Raw genomic sequence first — 20,926 nt, forward strand, 5'->3', positions numbered from 1 at the left:
TATCCAGCTACACTAGAAGACTTATGTAGTTTTGTTGTGAAATGAATAAATATGAATTTAAAAAAAGATAAAAATCTATCTGTGGTGTCTTTTAATATAGTACCAAAATTAACCTTGTGTTTGTAAACTTACATTTACATTGATTTTGCTGTAGTTTATTGTTATTGATAGTTAAAGTAGTTATTGATAATAATCTAAAATGGTTACAGAAAACACTAGACAGAAGACACTACACGTCCCACGATGCTTAGCGCAAGGGAGGAAATACGTCATCACGTCGTCGGACGCTTGTTGGACGCTTCAGCTGTCAGACCTTTGGCCACCCCGAAAAGTGCAGGTTTTGTTAGCAAACTATCTCGAAGTACACAACCCCCGCAGACTTTATTTAAAGTTGTGCATTCGCCTGCCGATCGATCCTTGAACGCGTACGCGGGTTTTCGGAGCACCAAGATTGCACGAAGGCGAAACGTCGCGTTTTAATCGCTGGTAGTTTTTGCACGATAAGCCTGCGATCCTGAGCGGGCGTAAGTGTAGATGCAGGGAGGGAGGGAGTGAAAAGTCTTTGTGCTTCCCTTCCCCCTCATCATACTAAAGGGGAAATGTCTCTGTCCAAAGGAGGTAAGTCTTTTCAGTGTTTCACACTTTTTCCAAACAACCGTGCACATATCTTTAATATCATGGTGCAGTATGCGTGGAAGTAGTTTGACGTTAGCTAGCTGCGTTTAAGGAATGTAACCTTGTCAGGTGGAAAGCTGCACGTATTTACGGGAGAGAAGCTAGCCAGCACGTATTTGGTGCTTTCTAGCATCATGTAAAGTCTCTAGACCTGTTTGTGTCTGTAGCTGTTTATCATAAACTACCTGCTAATGTGCTAAGTGATGTTTTTTTTTTTGTGACTATTTGCGCTAAAGGGTGTAACGTTACTCGCATCGCGTAGTTTGAGTTCCCTGTTGTGGTTAGCTAACAGCGCTTTCACGACAATAAAGGACTTTTGCCAAGCTATAATTATCAGCCAACTTGCCCCCTGAGCTGGAAATGACTGCGTTAACATTACTTTCTCCTTTTCGGTAAAGTAAAGCACTTTGGGACCACAGGTGTTTGTATTTTCCGGCCTCATGACTCATCGATCGCGTCGGGTCCCTTTTAGATTAGCCAATGTGTTAGCACAAATAGTTTCAGTGCCTCGTCCATGAAATCCTTTTCTTTTCCGTGGTGGAAATTCCTTTATTTATAAAACAGGTGGCGATGCCAGAGAGCCAGGGCGCTATCACACACTTGGCTTCCGCCAGTCAGACAGAGAGTGAGCCTGTGCTGCGTAATTACGGTACTCTGGTGAATAAACACACACCTTGGAAAAATCAAGGTCCTTCCTCTGCGTCACACTCAGAGAGCCTGATGATGATGTCAATTTACATTTCAAGTTCACCGCTTGTGCAGTTACACAATCATACTAGCGTTACCATGGTCAGGAGTACACACTGTTTTGAGAGGGCTGTGTAGATTGGCTGGGTGCTGCTCAGGCAATCACAGCCTTTGGTCTACCATGGCATGTTTTGACTTGCAGAGCAATACCTAGTGCAGGCTCTCTCTTTGTTGACAGTTCACTCTCTGCAAGCAGATACTCTATAGCTGCTCCACAGGTTCTGTGCTGTTGTTGTGCACCAACGCAATCCGGAGGTGTATGTGCTTTCTCTTATTTATTTTACTTTTTTTTTTTCCTGCTCTCTTAAAGAAGTTGTCTTCCCTGGTCAAGGGTGGAGTTGGGTTTAAGTGCATTGCGGTGCTTTACATGGTATTGCTGGGGCATGTTTGGAGATTGGGTTCTACCTAACAGCGCTGATAGGGAGGTGTGGAAGATTATCTGTGCGTGAGTCATCATTGTCTGTATATGGACCCGCTGTGAGGCCTGCGCTTCCTGATGGTGACTCGCCACATAGCTATTGACACTTTAATCCCATGCACAATCCAGAAATTCTTGTCCACTTAATGCATTTATCATTAAGAACTACTGCGTTTCCTGTAAATGTGCACCAATTTACTACTACAGTCTGAGCTAGCTGAGACAGTTTTATTAATTCAGCTAAATTATTTATCTGTTTGGGATACCATAATCAGTGCATTTCAGGAAAAACGGCAACAGTTTCAATATATATTTTTTTAAATTGTAAAATTCAATTTGTGCCATATTTAGATATATAACATACAGTCTCTTTCTGTTCAAATGGTATCTGCATGCATACATTTTTCCTGTGCTGTGTGGATATGCAGTGACTGCAGCTGTGGCTGATGTCATGGCACTGTTGGGTCCTGTCGGGTTCACTTTGAGAACCACACAGGTCTTTCAGCATAAAGCTGCAGTGAAGCTGCCCTCAGATGGACCAAATGGTGACAGCGAGCAGCAAGCGGGGCCAAGTGAAGTGAAGTCATATTTCCCAAAGGGTCCTGACAGTTGTTGTGTTTTAAGCGGATGTGTCCAGTCTGAGTGGCTGTGAGTCATATCCCACCCCACAGCCCCGGGCATGGGGTCACTGCTCACACCATACATACAGTCTCTTCAACAGGACTGCTACCTGAGTGCAGTTTTATAAAATTGAATTGAATTTCTACTACTTAGCAGTAAACACTGGTGGTAACTAAATGCAATGGCCATCACTAAAATTGCTGCAGTTTTCCTGCAGCAGCAAAGGGTTGTTTGCAACAGCTTAAACTACAAGACATTGAGATGCCTGGTTTGTCACCTGTCTTTGTCCTGCACCACCGTGTTTGTGAGCTACTCTAGTTTTGTTGCACGAGCAAAAGACCATATTATTTGTAAGGTCATCAGGTTTCGAATGCTCATACTATCCCACGCAGAGGAAACGCAAAATCTATTTTTGACTCAGCATGTGTGAGTAAATCTCACTTCAATCTCTCCCCACCACATGAGACTAGCATAGTCTGTCCAGACACTGTAGGCCTATTTTAGGGTTGCAGCACAAGATGGACCTGCCTGTTTCTGTGGCAGGCCATAGAATCTAAAATCTAGTAAAAACTTCACTTCCTTTCCAGCTTAATCTAGTAAGGAGGGGTTTACCCAATCACACTTCCTCCAGAATGGAGTGGAGTGACTCACTCATTGGCAAATACAACCCACAGAAAAAATGGCTGTTAGAAATCATGCAAAAAATGTACCCATTGCTAACCTTTTATTAAGAGTTGCTGTATTTGTTCTGAACTGAACTAGCATTACACCCAGTTTTCTCAACTGAGTTGGAATCATTAAGCATGGTCTTAGCTTGCGTGCAACAAGAACAGGAAATAACCAGCCAAATTTAAACCGTTTCTCTCATAATGTCCATGTGGGTGAAAGATAGAGGTCAGAAGTGTTGTGCTTTTCTTGTCGACCTTGAAACAAGAGCAAACATGCTGAACAGGAGTGTCCGTGTCAAGAAAAGTTGAGCTGTTTTTCCTGTGTTGTTGCTCGTAAGCCCGGTAGCTGTGTCATTCTGGCAGAGACTCGCAGCCCCTTGTGGGAAGTCCCAGAGGCTGCTGGTAAGCTGTGTTTATGAATGGACTGCTGTCAATGATTTAACGCAGAAAAACTGCATAGGTTACAGCACCATCCACCAGATGTTGGAAAGGTTTCATGTTGAATATGAGATTATAAAAAGAGAGACATATCAATAGATCCCTTTTGCATCGATTGCAACAATAAATCATAACAGGAAGGAAGGACTGATTCCATTGCATTCCCCTCTCTTCAATTTGAGTCATCATACCAATGCCGATTAGTCATTTTGTACTCCTTCTCTCTGCTGTAGGGCCTCAGCTTTAAGCATACTTAATCTCCAGTTAGATAACAGAACAGATAATTTGCCATAGTTTGTATTAGTAGCAACTGCAAATCGATTGTAGCCTTGAAAACCTATCAAGGGACCAAATAGATATACTGCATGAATACATGCAAAGGCCTTATATTTAGCACATGGTCTGACTTAGGATTTGAGATCTCTGTCGTGGTAATTCTGCCAACCTCTCCTTTGAACTCAGAGCAATGTTGCCAATGGGCTTATAAAAAATCTGTGCATATCAACTCAATGTATCTTGGTCCTTCTACGAAACACTCGACAAACAAATAGAGTTAAACAGAGCTGCATTGATCACCATAAAACAGTCACAAAACGGAGATGTTAATGTTTTTTTTTAATGTCTTGTCTCTAAGGGAAGAAGAAAAACCCTGGGCTGAAGCTGTCCAAAGAAGTGTTTGCGCAGCCCCCACCAGCAGCAACCGCGTAAGACTCCTTCTTAACACAAGGACCCTAATAGGGTCTGAAAATAATAAGCCTGACTAATATACTAGTGATGGTGCAAGTCTAGGCTAAATATGCACAGAAACATGAATTTGAGTTGATTTGTTGCAATACGATCTTACTATACTCCAATATTAGAATATTGTGGCATTAAATACTGCTCTTTTTGCTCACTTTCAATGTTGCTCTCTCTCTGCAGACCCCCTCGGGATCTTGACTCTAAAGCTTATGTTGCAATTGGAGATCAGGTAAGGCTGAGTGTTTGTTCCTCTCAGACACGCTGTTCTACTTTTTGCTGCGCTGAATACATATATTAATGTAACATCCGCCTCCTCCTTCCAGAACTTTGTGGTGAAGGCAGATGACTTGGAGCAGATTGCAGAGCTGGGGAGGGGCGCGTATGGGGTTGTGGACAAGATGAAACATGTGCCCAGTGGTGTTATCATGGCTGTCAAGGTAGGCTGGGAGTCTGCTACTCAGGTTACCTGATTTAGCAACTCTGTAAATGCACTGTGCTATTTAAATAGAAACTATAACTTGCAGATGTATTAAACATATGGGTCCAACTTGTAAACATTTGGATCAGATTTGTCAGGTCTGTGAAATGAAATGTAATCGAGGTGGAGGTTATAGGACATGGTTTTAAATATGTCTGCCCTATGGTGACACTGTCAGTCCACCTGTGATGCTTGTGTACACAGAGGATTCGTGCCACAGTCAACACACTGGAGCAGAAAAGGCTTTTGATGGACTTGGACATTTCTATGAGGACGGTGGACTGCTTCTACACTGTGACCTTCTATGGCGCCCTGTTCAGAGAGGTACAGGACAGTGCTGAAACGTCATTCGGTTATGGGTGCTGTGACGTCTGGTTTATGATGATGATCATCATCTCATTTCTTGTTTTTCAGGGAGATGTTTGGATCTGTATGGAACTCATGGACACCTCTCTGGATAAGTTCTATAAGAGGGTTATTGATAAAGGAAAAACCATCCCAGAGGACATCCTGGGCAAGATCACAGTAGCAGTATGTACTATTCCATGTTATACCTAATTGTTAGTAAGCTATTAAATGCATCATGTTTACATTCAAGGAATATTTTGAGGTTTTTGGAAAACATTCTTGTCCACCCTCTTTCTGGGAACAATAGATAAAGCACTGAAATTATTTCATGGACTACAACAGTTAGGTGAGTCTTGTCATCACGGTGGAGTTGCCAGGCAACCAATGCTCTACATAAAGTCCTGGGTCGATGGATAAATGATTGTAGGTCAGGACAGATACATCACTTAACTACCTCTAAAACCCCAAATTGTCCTGTTTTCATTTCTGCTTTCTCACTCAGTCTCGGAAAACACCTATCTTGCCGTTTCTTATATGCAAAGTCTTTATGCGAAGATAAACTAATTGTCTGCTGGGTGTTGCTCTGTACTTAATGCACACACATGACTTTATTAAGTAACATGTACCTTACCCCTATTATTAACAAAATCACCCACCAATTGTCTTGCATTTAGAAATACTCTACCACTTTTGTTGCTTCATAGAAATGAGTGAGACTTGCCTTATCGTTTTGTTTTGTGTATGTCAAACACTCATTGGTATAATTGAAATATCAGATGTCTTTTTCTTAATTTACCCTTTTTACTCCACAGATCGTCAAGGCATTAGAGCATCTACACAGTAATCTGTCAGTGATACATAGAGGTAATCGTAAGATGTAAACATCAGTGTCAGATTCCCATGGAGGTTTTTTTCATTGGTGGTCTCCCATGGCCTCTCTCATTATTCTCCCCACAATGTCCTTTTCCAGATGTGAAGCCTTCCAATGTTCTGATCAACACTCAGGGCCAAGTGAAAATGTGCGACTTTGGCATCAGTGGCCATCTCGTGGACTCTGTGGCCAAAACTATGGATGCAGGCTGCAAGCCTTACATGGCGGTAAGTCAGGACTGAGGAGGAACAGGGAAGAGATGCTGGTGTAGAAAAAGGCTCCCTTGATATTTACTGAGGAATTTTAACACTTACAGAGGCCCAGCCTGTATCCATGTCTGATGTCTTTGAGACACTCAGCAGTTGACTAATAGTCAGACACTCACAGGGCAGGAGTTCTTTGGCTCTTTTGTTCACAGCAGTAACCTTTCAAACTTCTCAACTTAACATACTGCAATGTAGGCTCAGAAACAGACAGATTTATTCATAACCCAGTTGCACTAATGCTCATATTTCTTAGTTTTTTTCAGTGAGTTTAATTCAGGTTTGAGATAGAGATTGCTTTATCAGTTTGTAAATACATCTTAATACAAGAAAATGCAGGTTTCTTAATATTTTTATAGCATAATTCTATACTTACCTATTACTACTAACTTTCATTTTAGCCTGAGCGGATCAACCCTGACCTCAACCAGAAAGGCTACAGTGTCAAGTCAGACATATGGAGTCTTGGTATCACGATGGTGAGTAGGGCTAGATATCAAAGATTTCTCTGTTAATAATGCACAAGCCTAGAACAGTTCTCCTGAACTGATGAAGTTATTACATACGACTCTCTCAGCCTGGAAGGTACTTTTTATTAGATGGTGAATTGCAACACTTACCAAACATCATGAGATCCCATGAACCCATGTGTCAGAGCTTTCCAAACACCAACCATTACTAATGCTCAGTTTTTATTTTATTTATTTATTTATTTTTGTCATTGTTTTGCCAGTCCTTAGTAATTCGTCATTAGTAATTCATGTGGTCCTCACTGAAAAATATAATGTGGCTTAATTTTTTTATTTGTCAGTCTGTAATCAATAACTCTATCTGATGAGTAAATATTTGCATTTATCTTTGTACAGTTTTTAATTGTCTTGGCTTTATGCTTTATCGTCTCACTGAACGTGCATTCTGTAGCAGGTTTTCTTCAAGGATTTCTGTGTTTTAGGCTGCATTCATCCTTCTGTCACTTGTGGTCTGTCCCTTCTGCTGAGATGCACTCCTACAACATGACACTGCCACCAGCATGCTTCAGTGAAGGGGTGGTATTGTCCAGGTGGCATTCACCAGACATAGTCACTGGAGTTCTGCCCAAAGTGTTTCATTTTGTCTCATCAGACCAAAGAATCCATTTCCCTCTGCTCTTAGAGTCATTTGGCGAACGTTAAGCAGGCTGCCATGTGCTAGAGCGACCTCTGTCCATTTCACTATAAAGGTCTGATTGATGAATGCTGTTGAGATGTTCATGTCCCATCTCTGCAAAGGGCTTTGGTAATGTGTCTCTCCAATGAACATGGCTTTTAACTACCCAGTTACTCCAGAGAGCCCAAGTGGTTCCAGATATTGCAGCGATCCTTTTCATGATTTTTGTTCATCTAAAATATGTATAAATAAAAAATATTTTGTGTGTGTGTTTTGTTTTTCATTTTGTATGAGGGGTGTGATTACTTCGTGAAGCCATTTCTTTCTCTGAATTATCCAAAAACTGTTGAATTAGTGTAACATAAAACTGTGTTGTAGAACCTTTTACAGTTATTAGGGAGTTTTATTTGAACATCGGGGGTCAATCAGGGACTTTTCAGCTTTGGCATGTGGAGTCTTTCTTAAATGAGCCTCTTTTTGTCTCTTAGATTGAGCTGGCCATTTTGAAATTCCCCTACGACTCATGGGGCACCCCGTTCCAGCAGCTCAAACAGGTGGTGGACGAGCCGTCTCCACAGTTGCCTGCTGACCGTTTCTCCCCAGATTTTGTAGACTTCATCTCCCAGTGGTGAGCGTCACACTTACATACTCCCTTCACCTTTCTCATTAAAACAAACAAAAAAAAAAAAACATAGCACAGAGGCCCAGCAGGTGTCAGTGTGTTCTTTGTGTTTACTGAAAGAGGTGACAGAAGTACAGTATCTCAAGCTCCAATATGACTTCAGATGATGTTTATGTATTTGATTTCGTCTAAATGTACTTTTAAATTATGATATAGATTTATATTTTTCCTGCTTAATGTTTCTCTCATCCCTTATTTTTTACAGTTTAAGAAAGAAGCCAAATGAAAGACCAGCTTATACAGAACTGATGGTTAGTATTTATATGTTTATTTATTTATTTTACTTATTTTTTCTACTACATTAAAACACCTCCTCATACTGTTAGATGTTCAGTACGGAGTTGTTCTTGATTTTGTCCACCAGAGGCCAGGCTTACCCAATTGAACCACCACTACAGTGATGTGTGTTTTTACAAGTAAACAACAGAGGCACCTATTAAATATCTTCTTTCATTCAAGATCTAATATCTAACTGCTTTTCATTCCTTATTGTGTTGCAGAAACATCCTTTTTTCACCCTGCATGACTCCAAAGAGACAGACGTGGCCAGTTTTGTCAAGGTCATCTTGGATGACTGATGGGATCCCTGTGGCCTTCACCCAGTCAGGGTAGGCAGGACCTCTCAGCAAACAAACCAGTGGCCTACCTTTTCTTTCTTTTTTTTTTTTTTTAACTCACTGGAATGACAGACTCTAATGCACCCACACACAACAGGGGGGTGACTCAAAGACTGACAGCAGCCCAGCAGCACTGGAGTGGGAGAGTAATGGTAATCCAAACTCGAACGGTCAACTGGAGAGGTTTAATTCACTCCTCCAAGCTTCCTGTGTGTGCTGTTATCCAACATTACAAATATGAACGGAACCTGATCTGTTGTTTTTGTCTTCTTTTGTTTTTGCCCCCTACTGCCCCTCTTATCTCTCTCTTCAGAATGGACAGAGCCAACCATTATCTCTTTGTGATACATTGTATGAATGCTTTGAATTTCATCTACAGAACCAACAGTTAGTGTTTGTTGATGTGTATTGAAAGCTATATTTACATATGCATTTGTATGAATTTTCATTATACAGAGTTTTGATACTGTATATTGTCAGTAAGTGTGAGTTTTGCTGCACTGGGGCCTTATTGGATTGCATCAGGTGAACAGATTAACCTGGTTCTACCCTGAGGGAGTTGGCCAGTGCAGGGGCTGCAGAGGTGCACTGTGGGAGGCTCCAGGGCAAAACAAAACAAAACAAAACATGTAAGAAACCGAAAGGTCACAGGACAGGAAGCGCTCTCATTCCGAAATCTCTCGGCAGTGCAGGAATGTAAGGTGTCCCATATCATCAGTGATGCAAGGCGCAGCCCACCATGCAGTGACCGTACTTTTTTATTTCTTTTCTTACTTGGGTATTAAAGCAGGAGCTCCAGTGCTGCCATTGTTACTACCTGGAAGTATTGAGGGGCTGTTCTTTCTGTGTGCCATTTTACAAATTGTTCTCATGAAATACCGCATTAATTGTTTCTCTCTCTTTCTCTCTCTCTGTTTATTTTGGACTTGTTCTGGCCTGCGTTTAGTTTTTACTTTTGGCAGCGTTTAAACTTACCTTTTTCCCCTCTTTGTCTTTCTCAGTCCTGGAGTCAGCATAGTGCTTTTGTATGAGGCACTTATTGTTTCCAGAGATGATCTTATGCCTTACAGTACACAGACCGTATGTTAGGAAAATAATTTATGTGTTAAAGATGTAAATACTATCTCCTTTTTTAATGTAATATGACACTGTCCCAAGATGGCGGTGTAGATTGAGTGGTTGGTATTAGTTAGTTTTAATGCAGCATGACACATACACAAACACAGCCAGCTGGCTATCATACACCTGTTTTGGACCGATGTCTATCTCCACCGCTCAGGTTTGCGCATTCTGCTACATGTGGAGACTTCCCCATTTATATTCTGTTTTCCCCCGTCGTACTCTTCCCGAGTGTTGGACCGAGAGCCTCTTTTCAGCCCATTTAGAGCAGCTGTTGTCTCTTCTGTCAGACCATACTATGCAGAGCCCCTTCATCTTGGACACACAGCAAGAGGCCTTTGCCATGTGGCGGTTTCCCCACTCCAAGTATTCAGAGACTGTGATGATGATGGTGACAATAGTGAGAACTGCCGTGCCTCTGTTCATGGCTAGCCCTCATAGCCTCTCTGGTTTACACTGTAGTGCGACCTTTATCAAAAGTCATTGAGTTAGGAGTATTTATGATTGTGAATTATAAGGGAAAGCTAGCAACACCACAAAGAAGCTGTTGTTTGTTCTTTTTGTTTTCGTTTTGTTTTGTTTTTCAGCTTTCTTTAGTGTGTCAAGTCAGTTTTATGCTGATCACAGTGAGAATGGAACACTTGCTCTACCTCTTACTCCTTCACTCTATTTGCCACCTTTTTTATTGGGTGGGACTGACAAACTTGAACTATGGAAAGACAAAAAAAATAAAGGCTTTATTGTTCAGTATGTCAGCATGTCATGATTGAGCAATACCAAATGTAGTTTGTGTGGTTATGCACAGAAGATGTACAGTGCTGGGTTTTTCTTATTGTTGGCAAATAAAAGGACAAAATCAATTATGTAACAGTTGATAATGCTCAATATAGCGTATTCCTGTTAACCGTTCTCTGTATTATTTAACGTGTTCAGATCAATTTCAGTCCTGCTTAAAAAAAAGAAATTCTGCCTCATTTATTCCCTCAGAAACGAGGAGGTCCCACCACAGAGTCAAATGGCAAAAAAAGACAGAGATTGCCACAGATTGCTAATCACATGATCCACATGGCCCCAAAAAGCATTTCTCTCATACATGAGCACTGGAAACGTATCTGTTATATCTGTTTCATCATTTTAGCACCATTTGGCAAGCTATCTAGAGGAGCTATAAAATTGCGGTGAGCCAACATGATGACAGCTCGCATTGCATGTTCTGCATGTGCACAAAAATTCTGAAATGTGCTATATATCCGTGTAATTTTTTGGTATGCCAATGGCTGTATTAACAGAGCTCGAAACAGTCCCTCTAAGTCAGCCATGGTACCAGTTTTCCTCACTAGTCTGTAAAGGTATTGAAAAGAAAAGCCTCTCTGTAGCTCAAAAAGAACTTCACCATAGAGTATATTGATAATGGGTGGCACAGTTTTTTAGCACAGCCATTGGAACATCTAATAACAGTATATGTTTTCCACATCCTAGAAGAGTAATATTTTAGTGGCACCATCCTATTTCAAAATCTATGCATCCTGTTATTGAATGTATGCTGGACAAATAACCCACCTCCTTCAAAAAGCGAATTCAATATATCCCATTGTGTTGGTTTGGTTTTTTTCTATGGAATTTGTCAACAATAAGAAATAATAGGACATCTCACACGTATCTTGTTCTAGTTGGTCAAATTGGCATTGCACGCTGCTCCTCAAGCCACGTAATTCCTACTACCCTACGGTGCCCTTTCACTTAACTGTTCCACTTAAGAGTCTTATTCCTGCAACCACACAATCTAATCAACATGAGAGATACGGGAGCCGACTGATCTAGCTGATAAAAGAGCGCCAGGTCTTTGGGTTTCTGCTCATAGCAATATTTAATTGTTCTCCTTGCACACCTGTGAGTAATGGACGGTAGCAGTAAAAAATGTATGATGTAACAAAAGTGTGATTGAAGCAAGAGATGGACACAGAACACCTGTGATCAGCACATGCACACACAGGCAGTAACCTAAACCCACTTTCTGGGAGGATATCAAGCCTTCAGCTTCTACAGTAAGACTGATTTTGAGTAATCCCATCATCTCTATTTCTATTATTACAGTTAAAGTGTGCAGTGTGCTTGTTGCCAGTGATATAATTTCCATTTCTGTAAAACATCTTATGTAAGCACACAAGGGTAAACACACACTTCAAGTTGTGATTCTTCCGGATGTGTGACTAATAGAAAGAAGACTCTCGTTTTGATGGCTCTTTCAGGGCGCTTTCGTGCTTTAAACTTAAACAAATGTTAACAAAAGCTCACTTTGAGCCCGGTGATCTGAGTGTGTTTGCACAGGACTGATGACTTCATGCCAGGATGAGAAAACTCAATGCCACTAGTCTGCAGGCAGTTGTCCAGAGTTGCGCAGAAGAGTGGGATTCCAGCCAAACTAAAGACACACTTTTTAGGAAAGGAGGCCTTTGATGAGAACTTACATAATGCTGCTCAAAAGATCATCATGTGAGGGGAGAAAAATAGCTTACATCTAGTTGAATTACTGTCCCAGCTCAATTCAGCTTGGGCTGTGATGCAGCAATGAATCACAATATATCCAAAGTGCTAATGGGCATTTTAGGAGCTCAACAGGGTGCAAGTGAAATTGAATGATCACAGAATACACAATTAATGTTGCTGATGCTAGACAGCATTTAAGAACAGCACTAGAATCTAGTAGACGCACTAGACGTACTATTCGCATGACTTTTTAGGTCTTTGAAAAAAAACAAGTAAAGCACCATTAGAGATTAAACTACAAAATGAAAAATGCTATTTGCACATTAATTACACAATATACATTCAGGGCACTTTAACTTTAATATACTGTATATATTTCACTCCTATCTTTTTCTATGACATAATCCAAGCTACACTAAATGAATGTACAAAAAGTGTGTAGCCCTAATGTGCATGCTGTTAACCACCTTTAAGTTTAAGCATAATCAGTCTCCATGATGTATTATTGATATAGAGTTTCATCCTCTTTGTACGCCTCTGCCTTTTTTCTCATGCAGGTCTCTTCCAAATGTTTGAGTGATTAAATTCATGCCTATTTTTGTAAAGTAAGCGGAGTTTGGGAATTCAGTTTGTTGCTGCCGTGAGGGACCCACAGATGGACGGAGGAGTACCACTCAAGACATGGTACAAATCTGTCCACTCCATTTTTGAATTATTTCCTTAATGTTATGCCAGATCTCACGATCTCCTGACCCGCCTGTGTCCTGGAGATGGAAATCCAGTAGCAGTGTTTTGCTAACTACGTAGAAACTCATTAGAGTTCCCCCCTCCACACACACAGTGTTCTGTGCAGTCATTCTGCTGATGACTGCGTTGTGCCAATTACATCATGTGTTGTGGATTTTAAATGGACAAATAGTAGTTGTGGGCGAACTTGGGATACCATCCCTCATTAACTGTCCACAAATCTGGATCGCCCTACCCTGTTGGTGTTTCTCTCCCATGCCAAGCAAAACATGGCCATCAATGTGCTCTGATATGGCAGGCGTAGAAGCAGCGGGCATTGTAGAAGTTCATCTTCTACATGCTTGACTCAGGGTGTGCTGTGGGGGAAATTTAGATGGGGGGTTCCTTCTTTGAGGAGGGTAACAGAGCCTTTGTGGAACCATAGCTAAGGCTATGGACTGAGCATGCACATCCTTATGCAACATGCTGTGCTTTGGATGGGCTCCTATTGCATCATGAGTCTGTGTCTGGAGGGGTTAAAGAAGTGCGTGTCTTCAGTAGTCTCAGTACAGACCAATATATATATATATATATATATATGAGTACATTTATATTCTTAATTTCCACAACTGAAGGGTACATTCAAGTTTATCGAGCCATAGTAATTTGATCATGACATGGAGGAGAGCGCTCAAATGAGCTCCATCATAGTGTGGATGTTCAAATACATCAACGTTTTCATGCAGTGCCAGTGATATAATGCTAGTGTGACCCGACATGTACTTCTGCAACGTTTGAGGTAAACATGCTGCCTTCTATGAAAAACCTTGAGGGGAGTTCTGTGCTCTCTGTATTCAAAGGCTTGGGCGACAAAGCGGACAAGAAAGCAAATGTCTCAGAGGGACTTGTACAGGATGCTGCAATTACATAATTGCATTTTGGTGAAACATTTGAGAATATAAAGGGCCAGTGGCTTGGAAATGTCTACCACTGTATTTCTTTTAGCTTCCCAGACTTCTTAACCCAGTTGGCAATGAGGATTACAGATATGACTCAGCTCAACTCACGGCATCAGATGTAAGGTCAGAGTGCTGTGTATCAAATGTAAGGCCAGAGCTGGATAAAGCATTGAATAGAAATAGTAAACGTCATCCTGGATTAGGAGTGGACGGGAGGGAGATTTCTTACTTAGGTAGCTGCCTTTTGTAAATGACTTTAAAGTCTTCTCAATTCGCTGGAAATGCAGCACTTGACGAGCAAGTACAGCAGTTTACTTGTTTTTTTTTTTTTTGCTTAAACAAATGGGAACGTTAGCGGTTCTCTCTTAAGTGGAAGGCGATACCTGGATAGGTTTGATAGTTAAGCCTGGATTAAGTATGTTGTAATTAAACTCTGACACACCGGTGGCAAGCATTCATCACAGATCACAATGCCAAATCGTACCCTGACAGGAGATGAGTCAGTGTATGTGTGTGTGTGTGTGTGTGTGTGTGTGAGAATAAGCTGATGTAACCATATAAAAGCAAATATTTGTGCTCAACACTTCTCATGAAACAAACTATGATCAAACTTCCTAAATGTTAGAGAGGTTCTTTGTACTCTTTCACAGATGCAACTCCTGCACTGATTGGGTGTTGTAAATCATCTCATGTGTTATTGTGCCAGCTTGTGGTTTTAGTGAAAAGAACGCTGCCAAAGCAGATGAGCGAGCAGCAGAAGCAGAAGAAGCGAGTAGCACCCATTTTGGCAAATTAAACTCACATGACTCTGTTATGTTTAGTCAAGCCACCTTATTCAGTATGGAACATTAATAGAGATCATAATTATATATCAGAGGTAATAATTAAAGTTTCAACATTCACAAGATGCCGAACAAGGAGGTCATGTGTTGTTTACTGCGTTTTTTTTTTTTTTTTTTTTTTTCATTCTATCTATTTAAAACCAGACACCGGCAAAGAAAGTGAAACGTAATATCGCCGCATTCACTGCTGGAGAAGAAGTGCTGCGAGCTGATGTCAACAAGTGGAACAGCTGCAGCGAGGCAACCCTCTCCTGTCAAACAGTTGAAGGCAGAACTGTCAGCTAAATCTGGTCAAATAACCTCAGTGATGACACTTTACTCAGTTATTTTTATTTATTTATTTACTTTTTTTTTTGCATAACCAGTGGAATTTGATTCCAAACTATTTTATATTCAAGGGTTTCATTTTTCAGTCAGAGCAAAAGGAGGGAGAAGTTTTTCTTTTTGTTTTTTTTTACCTGCTATTCACATGATTACATAAATGTGTTTACGTGTTTCCATTGATGTCCTCCAGCATTACTGACAAGTATCTATTGATCCACCAGTTGTGTTGTGGTTGGCAGCTGGGTAAATGAGCAGAGAGACTGCATACTGCTCCGACTGCAACGCAACCTGCTCGAGCGTTCTCGAACAGCGTAAATAAATGTATGTAAACAAGTTGCTGAAACTATCTGCAATGCTGTGACTGAGGCACTGTTGAATGAATCCCATTCAACATACTGTTCTCGATCTCCCGACCAGTTGTTATTATATCAGAGAATAATATTCCTTAAAATAACGCTTAGGAAAAAGTGATTTGACTGTTTAGTTCGCAGCTATGAATCCTTGAACTCAACTCAACCATTTGGTGATTGTATTTTTCTTACTTCCTTAATTCTTAAATGTTTTTATCTATTACCTACTTTTTCTTACTTGTTATGGGTCGACACTAACAACTAGTAACGCTCTCTGCCTGCCACTGTTCCAACACACATGTATATGCTGACTTGTCCAGCATTTGTCTCTGCTCCATACATAGAGCTACTGTACCACTAATCACATGGGGCAATCTCAGAGTTTTGATTTTCTCAACCAATCTCGTGTGTATAGGTGTGCGTGTGTGATTTTATCCTCAGCATACTGTAATGTGTCTGCTCTCAGTAGTTTCCATATTGAAATGATAAGATCCTTCCTCAGGTCATATCACATTTAGTAATTATCTCTCCAGCCTCTGCACACCTGCTACTGTTGACACTGGAGTGAAATCAGCAAATGAGTGTTTTCTTTGTTGCCATCACACAACCCCACCCTGGTTTTTTTCATGGTGGGGGGTGAAGCTGGCACCAGATGGCAGGAAAAGTGAAAAGGAGTAGCGCCCTCGTAACGCGCGTTGTTTTCCTGAAGGAGGGCCGATGCGTTCGGAGCCAAGCTGTCTTAATGGAAACATGCTCGTCCCCAGTGACAGCGAGTGTAGAGAGACGCTTCTCATCGAGGCTGTCTCACTGCAAGTCGGTGCTTGTTAATGCAAAACAGCCAGAATTAAAAAAAGAACCAGACCCCTGACACTTTATAAACCTCTCCTAGTCTTCTCTATGCGTCAAACCCTGATCTGATCATGAAACTGTCCCCCTGTGGATGTTTTTGTACATTTATTGTTACTATACTGTTACTATTATATATACAATCCTATGATTCACTTGCAGAAACAGAGCCAGCTAGCGTGTTGCTTACAAGATTCACTGGAGAGTGATTATTATCTATATGCCCCAACATGCCCCATTCACTCTTTCTTTCTTTTTCTTTTAAGCGATGGAAAGTAATTGTCCCTCATGAATGGGATGACGTATTGTTCTTGAAATAGACATGGCCAACCATTTTACCTTTGTCCAGATTATTTCCAAGTCTGCCAATATTTAAATGACACAAATAATCCTGGCTTCTGGGAAAGGGATGATGTCAAATGTGCTGTGTCTCCTTTTTTTGGGGGGGGTAATCTTTCAAGTTGGCAAAAACAGTGCAGAGCATCACATGCACATGCACACAGAGTCACAGCACGGTACGTGAATGGCTTTCACAGACATTTCAGGCACCGGTAATCTCCTTTATTCCAACTTCAACTGTGTCATTCTCCATAACTTGATATCAGCAGCTTGACTTTTAATTGCCGGGTCCTCGTGCTGCTTGTCTCTTGTTGTAAGTAAGGACAGTCAAGAGATCAGAACACAACATTCATTGAATACTTGAGCTCCCACTTGTAACACTGAGCCCCCTCGCTGGTGCACAGACATTCTTAGGTGGCGTGTTACTCCTCTCCTGTTACTTGTTCTCTCAATGGATGTGGAAAACTTACCCTGTTTTCAGTGCTCCACTGGGGTAGAGGTGGCTTCTGTTACACTTGTGGTTCATGTTGACCACATTAATTAGATCACTCTGGAGAACTGGCCTTTACTTTGGTACCATGCCTGAATAAATAGTTTGTTTTTGCTGATCCATATTACACTTGGTATACAACTGCTGTTATTTTAAGGCACTGATTTAGGTGTATATTGCAGATCCATCCGATTGCATTTAATTTATTAAGACTGGTAATGATACTGTAATGTGTGCCCTAAAGCTGTGTGTTTCTGTATGATCAGTAGACTTTTTGACCATCCTGTCAACCTTTCTCCAGCTCTCTCTTTCCCCTGAGGACCATTCATTTGCCATTTTCTGTAGAGTTGGTGCTGCATTGTTTTTCTTCTGTCTTTCTGGCAGACCTGCTTAAACCAAGTATAAGCCACCTCTCTAATCTGAGGACAGGGGAGAAAATTGTGTTGTGACGTAAGGAATAATCTTCTTGTTGGGAGAGATTGTATTCTGAGTAGAATGAAGAAATTACTTGCTATTTTTAGAATGGAATAGCTGTTTTACTTATTAGCCTGTAAAATTTAATTTAATAGAAAAATGCAGTTAAACTGTTTTTGTGGTTTTAAGGTCAAATGTTGCAGTGTTCCCAATATTTAGAAATGGAAATTCTCATTCTTAGCTTAATATTTACATGGTTTGGAAGTTTGTATATGCAGCACATAATATACATTGCTGTACATTTTAGTACATGGGAAATTCAGCATCCCACAGCGAAATGTCGAAAATTTCACTGTGGCAGTAAACATCAACCCAAGAGGTCTGAAGTTGGGGGAATAATCTCAGTTTGAAAAGGGAGAAGATAATTTCGACCATCTGCTTTGTCTGGAGGGGATTTGATTGGCTTGCTGCAGCAGAGAAGAGTAGTGGGGATGATTACACCACCCTCGTGTCCCATTCCACTGGGTGCCAGGCTCAATGTCACCACTGATTGGATCCTCTAATCTTGTTTCGTGTGAATTAAATCCAAAGGAAGGGGGGAGGATGATCACATTCGCTTCGCCTTATGCCCCTGTTCTGAATGTGTGTGCTGCTGTTGCCCACTTTCTCTTTCTCCCATGATTAACAGGTGCCGGATGAGGTGACTATCATGATTTGACACCTCTTTTACATGATGCTAACAAGCGTCCGGTGTGATCTAAATTGCTGATGCAGCTTCCAAGCTCCCATTGAGTAATATAAAAATCGATAGGTACTGGTATTTAAAGAATTAATGCATCAATGAAAACCCATGTATTATAAATGGATCTCTAATATGGACGAGGATCAAATTAATTTAATGTCAGTTTTCCCTGTGTTTTATAGAAACAAGTGCAATATGTTTGTCAATGGAAAGCTATTTTCTAGTTGGTTGACAAATCTCAACTGGATGCTTTGTTGTCCAGTGACTTTAGCATTGTGCATCTGCAACATTGATGGGATCGTGAAAGGCTAATTAAGAGTTTACAGACACATTTTAAAAGCACTACACTCTGGCCTGAATACAAACAACCGCGCTTATATTCCCAAAATGACTATGCTGAGATGATACGACACTGTGACATAAAATATGTTCATGTTCAGCCTTGGGAGACCATGACTGAAATTTCATAGTGATAAGTGTTTTTAAGATTTTTCATATCGGACAGATGTCATCCTGGTTATTGGCCTTCTTGGCTGTTTTAGGTGTAGGTCGCCAGAGACTTCTGGCATTCAGTGGAAAGATATCATCCCCATTCACAAAAATAACGGGGATTTGTTAAGTTCTTTGAACATGAAGCCAGCAGCAATGAAGGACACAAAAACAGGTGGAAAATAATCAAATATCATTAGCATTAGCCAAGACCGTTTGCCTATTTGGCTGATATCAACAGTCATAAATAAGCTGTCTGGGATTTACAGTGGCAGTTGGTGGTCTACAGAGTACAAACATAGTGACTGACTGGCAAGACCATTTTGGTGGTAACCTTTATCACTGGAGGGCTGGATATGGTTCAAAGGTATCTGTGTCTCCTCAGCTGTGCATGAACAGCCCCATCTCAAATAACCCTTGTCCTCAATTGTCCATCTTTGAAATCACTTGTGATTTTGATTTTTACTTTCCAGACTTCAGCCTGTGTTTTTGCAGAAAGATTATGCATATGCAGTGGCAGAAAAAGAGGTTTTACATACTCATTGTAATACTGGTGATATGTCATTTGTAATTGTTAGTTTTCTGCTGATAGATCCATATTGTTGTCGTTCAATTTTGCCGGCTTGATGTTATGGACGCAGGCATAATTGATAGAGCTCAGGGAGGCTTTGTGTTCAGTGTTTTGGGTCACTCACTGATGTACCTCCATGTAGGCAACAAAGTACAATGCTACACAAAGCCAAGTCCTTTCAGTTCAAGGTGCTACTGGTCAAGAGCCAACAATGAGAATAAAGTCGGTATCGTTTTTGTTTCCTGGCTCTGGATGTATTTGTCAAGGACAGCAGAGCCAGAGCCAGAAGGATAAAGGTCAGCAGCATAAATACACAACCAGCTTTGACTGTGAATGCGTTTTGCCTCAGTAATATGAAGAAAAACTATTTGAGACATGTAAATGTGGATATATTTACAGGGGAAAGGGGAAACCAAAACATTGGCAGTAAGGTAATAAAGTGCACAAATAGACAAACTCACAACTGCATGTGAGTTGCTATGTGCCAAATGCATTTTTGTTGCAGTTTGACTGACCAGACACACCCACAGTGAATAAATATACATATTGTCTTTCAGCAGGCTTGGGGCATGGAAAAAACCTGAATCCGGTCCAACATATTGTACCTGCTGGATTCTCCTGTTCCTCCCCTGAGTGTCATGAGACACTCAGCTGTCAAATATAGAGCCAAAATGAGTGTCAGCAGGTGTGAGCGCATAAGGGTGTGCGTGTTTGTGTGCATGTGTGAGGTTATTAAAGGTAAGAGGAGAAAATCATACGAGCAAAACAGGCCAAGGAAGTACAGATTTTTAATAAAGATGCTGATCATTGAAATAATTTGAGTGCAATTTGAAAGACACAAATTCAACATCAAATTTACCAAATATTTTTGATGCATGTCCCATAGACAACTAATGTGACAGATAAAAATAATTAAAATTAGTAAGACTGCAGACTGTATAACACAAGAAGAGTTGGAATACCACGATATGATGAGAGGGGTGAGATGATGACGGGGATTTTACTGCCACTAGTTAGGAATCCTCTTCACACAAACATAAACACACAGCTCCCAGCGTGTCAGCTGTTGGCTGTTTAGGGAAACACTTTTTTCCCCTATGCTGAAGTTACATGTAAACTTTTCCAAATCTGAGCCAAGTTCTCCGACAGCCAGATCAGGCTCAGTATTTGGATCATTTCTAAACTTCTCTTGAATGACACAGCTGACTTCAGCTTTGATTATTGGGCTTCTGCAGCATTGAAACATATGATGTCATGGACGGCAACATGGTCACCCCTCAGGTTGTATTTTAAAAGATGACAGGTGAGTGTCAGTATTACGTCCCCTGTGCTACAAGAGTTCATCAATCATCAGCCACGGCCTCATTGACTGACAGGCTGACATAGGGCTGTGGTGCACTGTCAACTGCACCAGAAGCTGCATGCTATTGCCAAGTCATCAAAACTATTGTTTATTCTAACTATTTTTATTTTATTTTTATTCCACTGCACTTCAGGAAGACACTGGGCTGCATT

At 40.9% G+C, this 20,926-nt stretch overlaps 1 protein-coding gene across 1 annotated transcript; it reads left to right on the forward strand.

The window, feature by feature from the left end:
• Positions 1 to 293: 293 nt before the first annotated feature.
• On the forward strand, positions 294 to 10,700 carry LOC113158037 (dual specificity mitogen-activated protein kinase kinase 6-like). The gene is made up of 12 exons (XM_026353701.1): positions 294 to 618; positions 4,202 to 4,271; positions 4,489 to 4,537; positions 4,632 to 4,745; positions 4,991 to 5,110; positions 5,201 to 5,317; positions 5,947 to 5,998; positions 6,105 to 6,232; positions 6,670 to 6,747; positions 7,903 to 8,042; positions 8,302 to 8,347; positions 8,597 to 10,700. Exons 1-12 carry the CDS (start codon positions 600 to 602, stop codon positions 8,672 to 8,674), a joined length of 1,011 nt encoding a protein of 336 aa, XP_026209486.1. The 5' UTR covers positions 294 to 599; the 3' UTR covers positions 8,675 to 10,700.
• The last annotated feature ends 10,226 nt before the right edge of the window (positions 10,701 to 20,926 follow it).

Source organism: Anabas testudineus, chromosome 8 (genome assembly GCF_900324465.2).
Source record: "Anabas testudineus chromosome 8, fAnaTes1.2, whole genome shotgun sequence".
Taxonomy (NCBI): Eukaryota; Metazoa; Chordata; class Actinopteri; order Anabantiformes; family Anabantidae; genus Anabas; species Anabas testudineus.

Coding starts and splice junctions, on each gene's coding strand:
- LOC113158037 (XM_026353701.1), top strand. Junction 4,272..4,488: donor CCCCCACCAGCAGCAACCGC/GTAAGACTCCTT, acceptor CTCTCTCTGCAG/ACCCCCTCGGGATCTTGACT. Junction 4,746..4,990: donor GTGTTATCATGGCTGTCAAG/GTAGGCTGGGAG, acceptor TTGTGTACACAG/AGGATTCGTGCCACAGTCAA.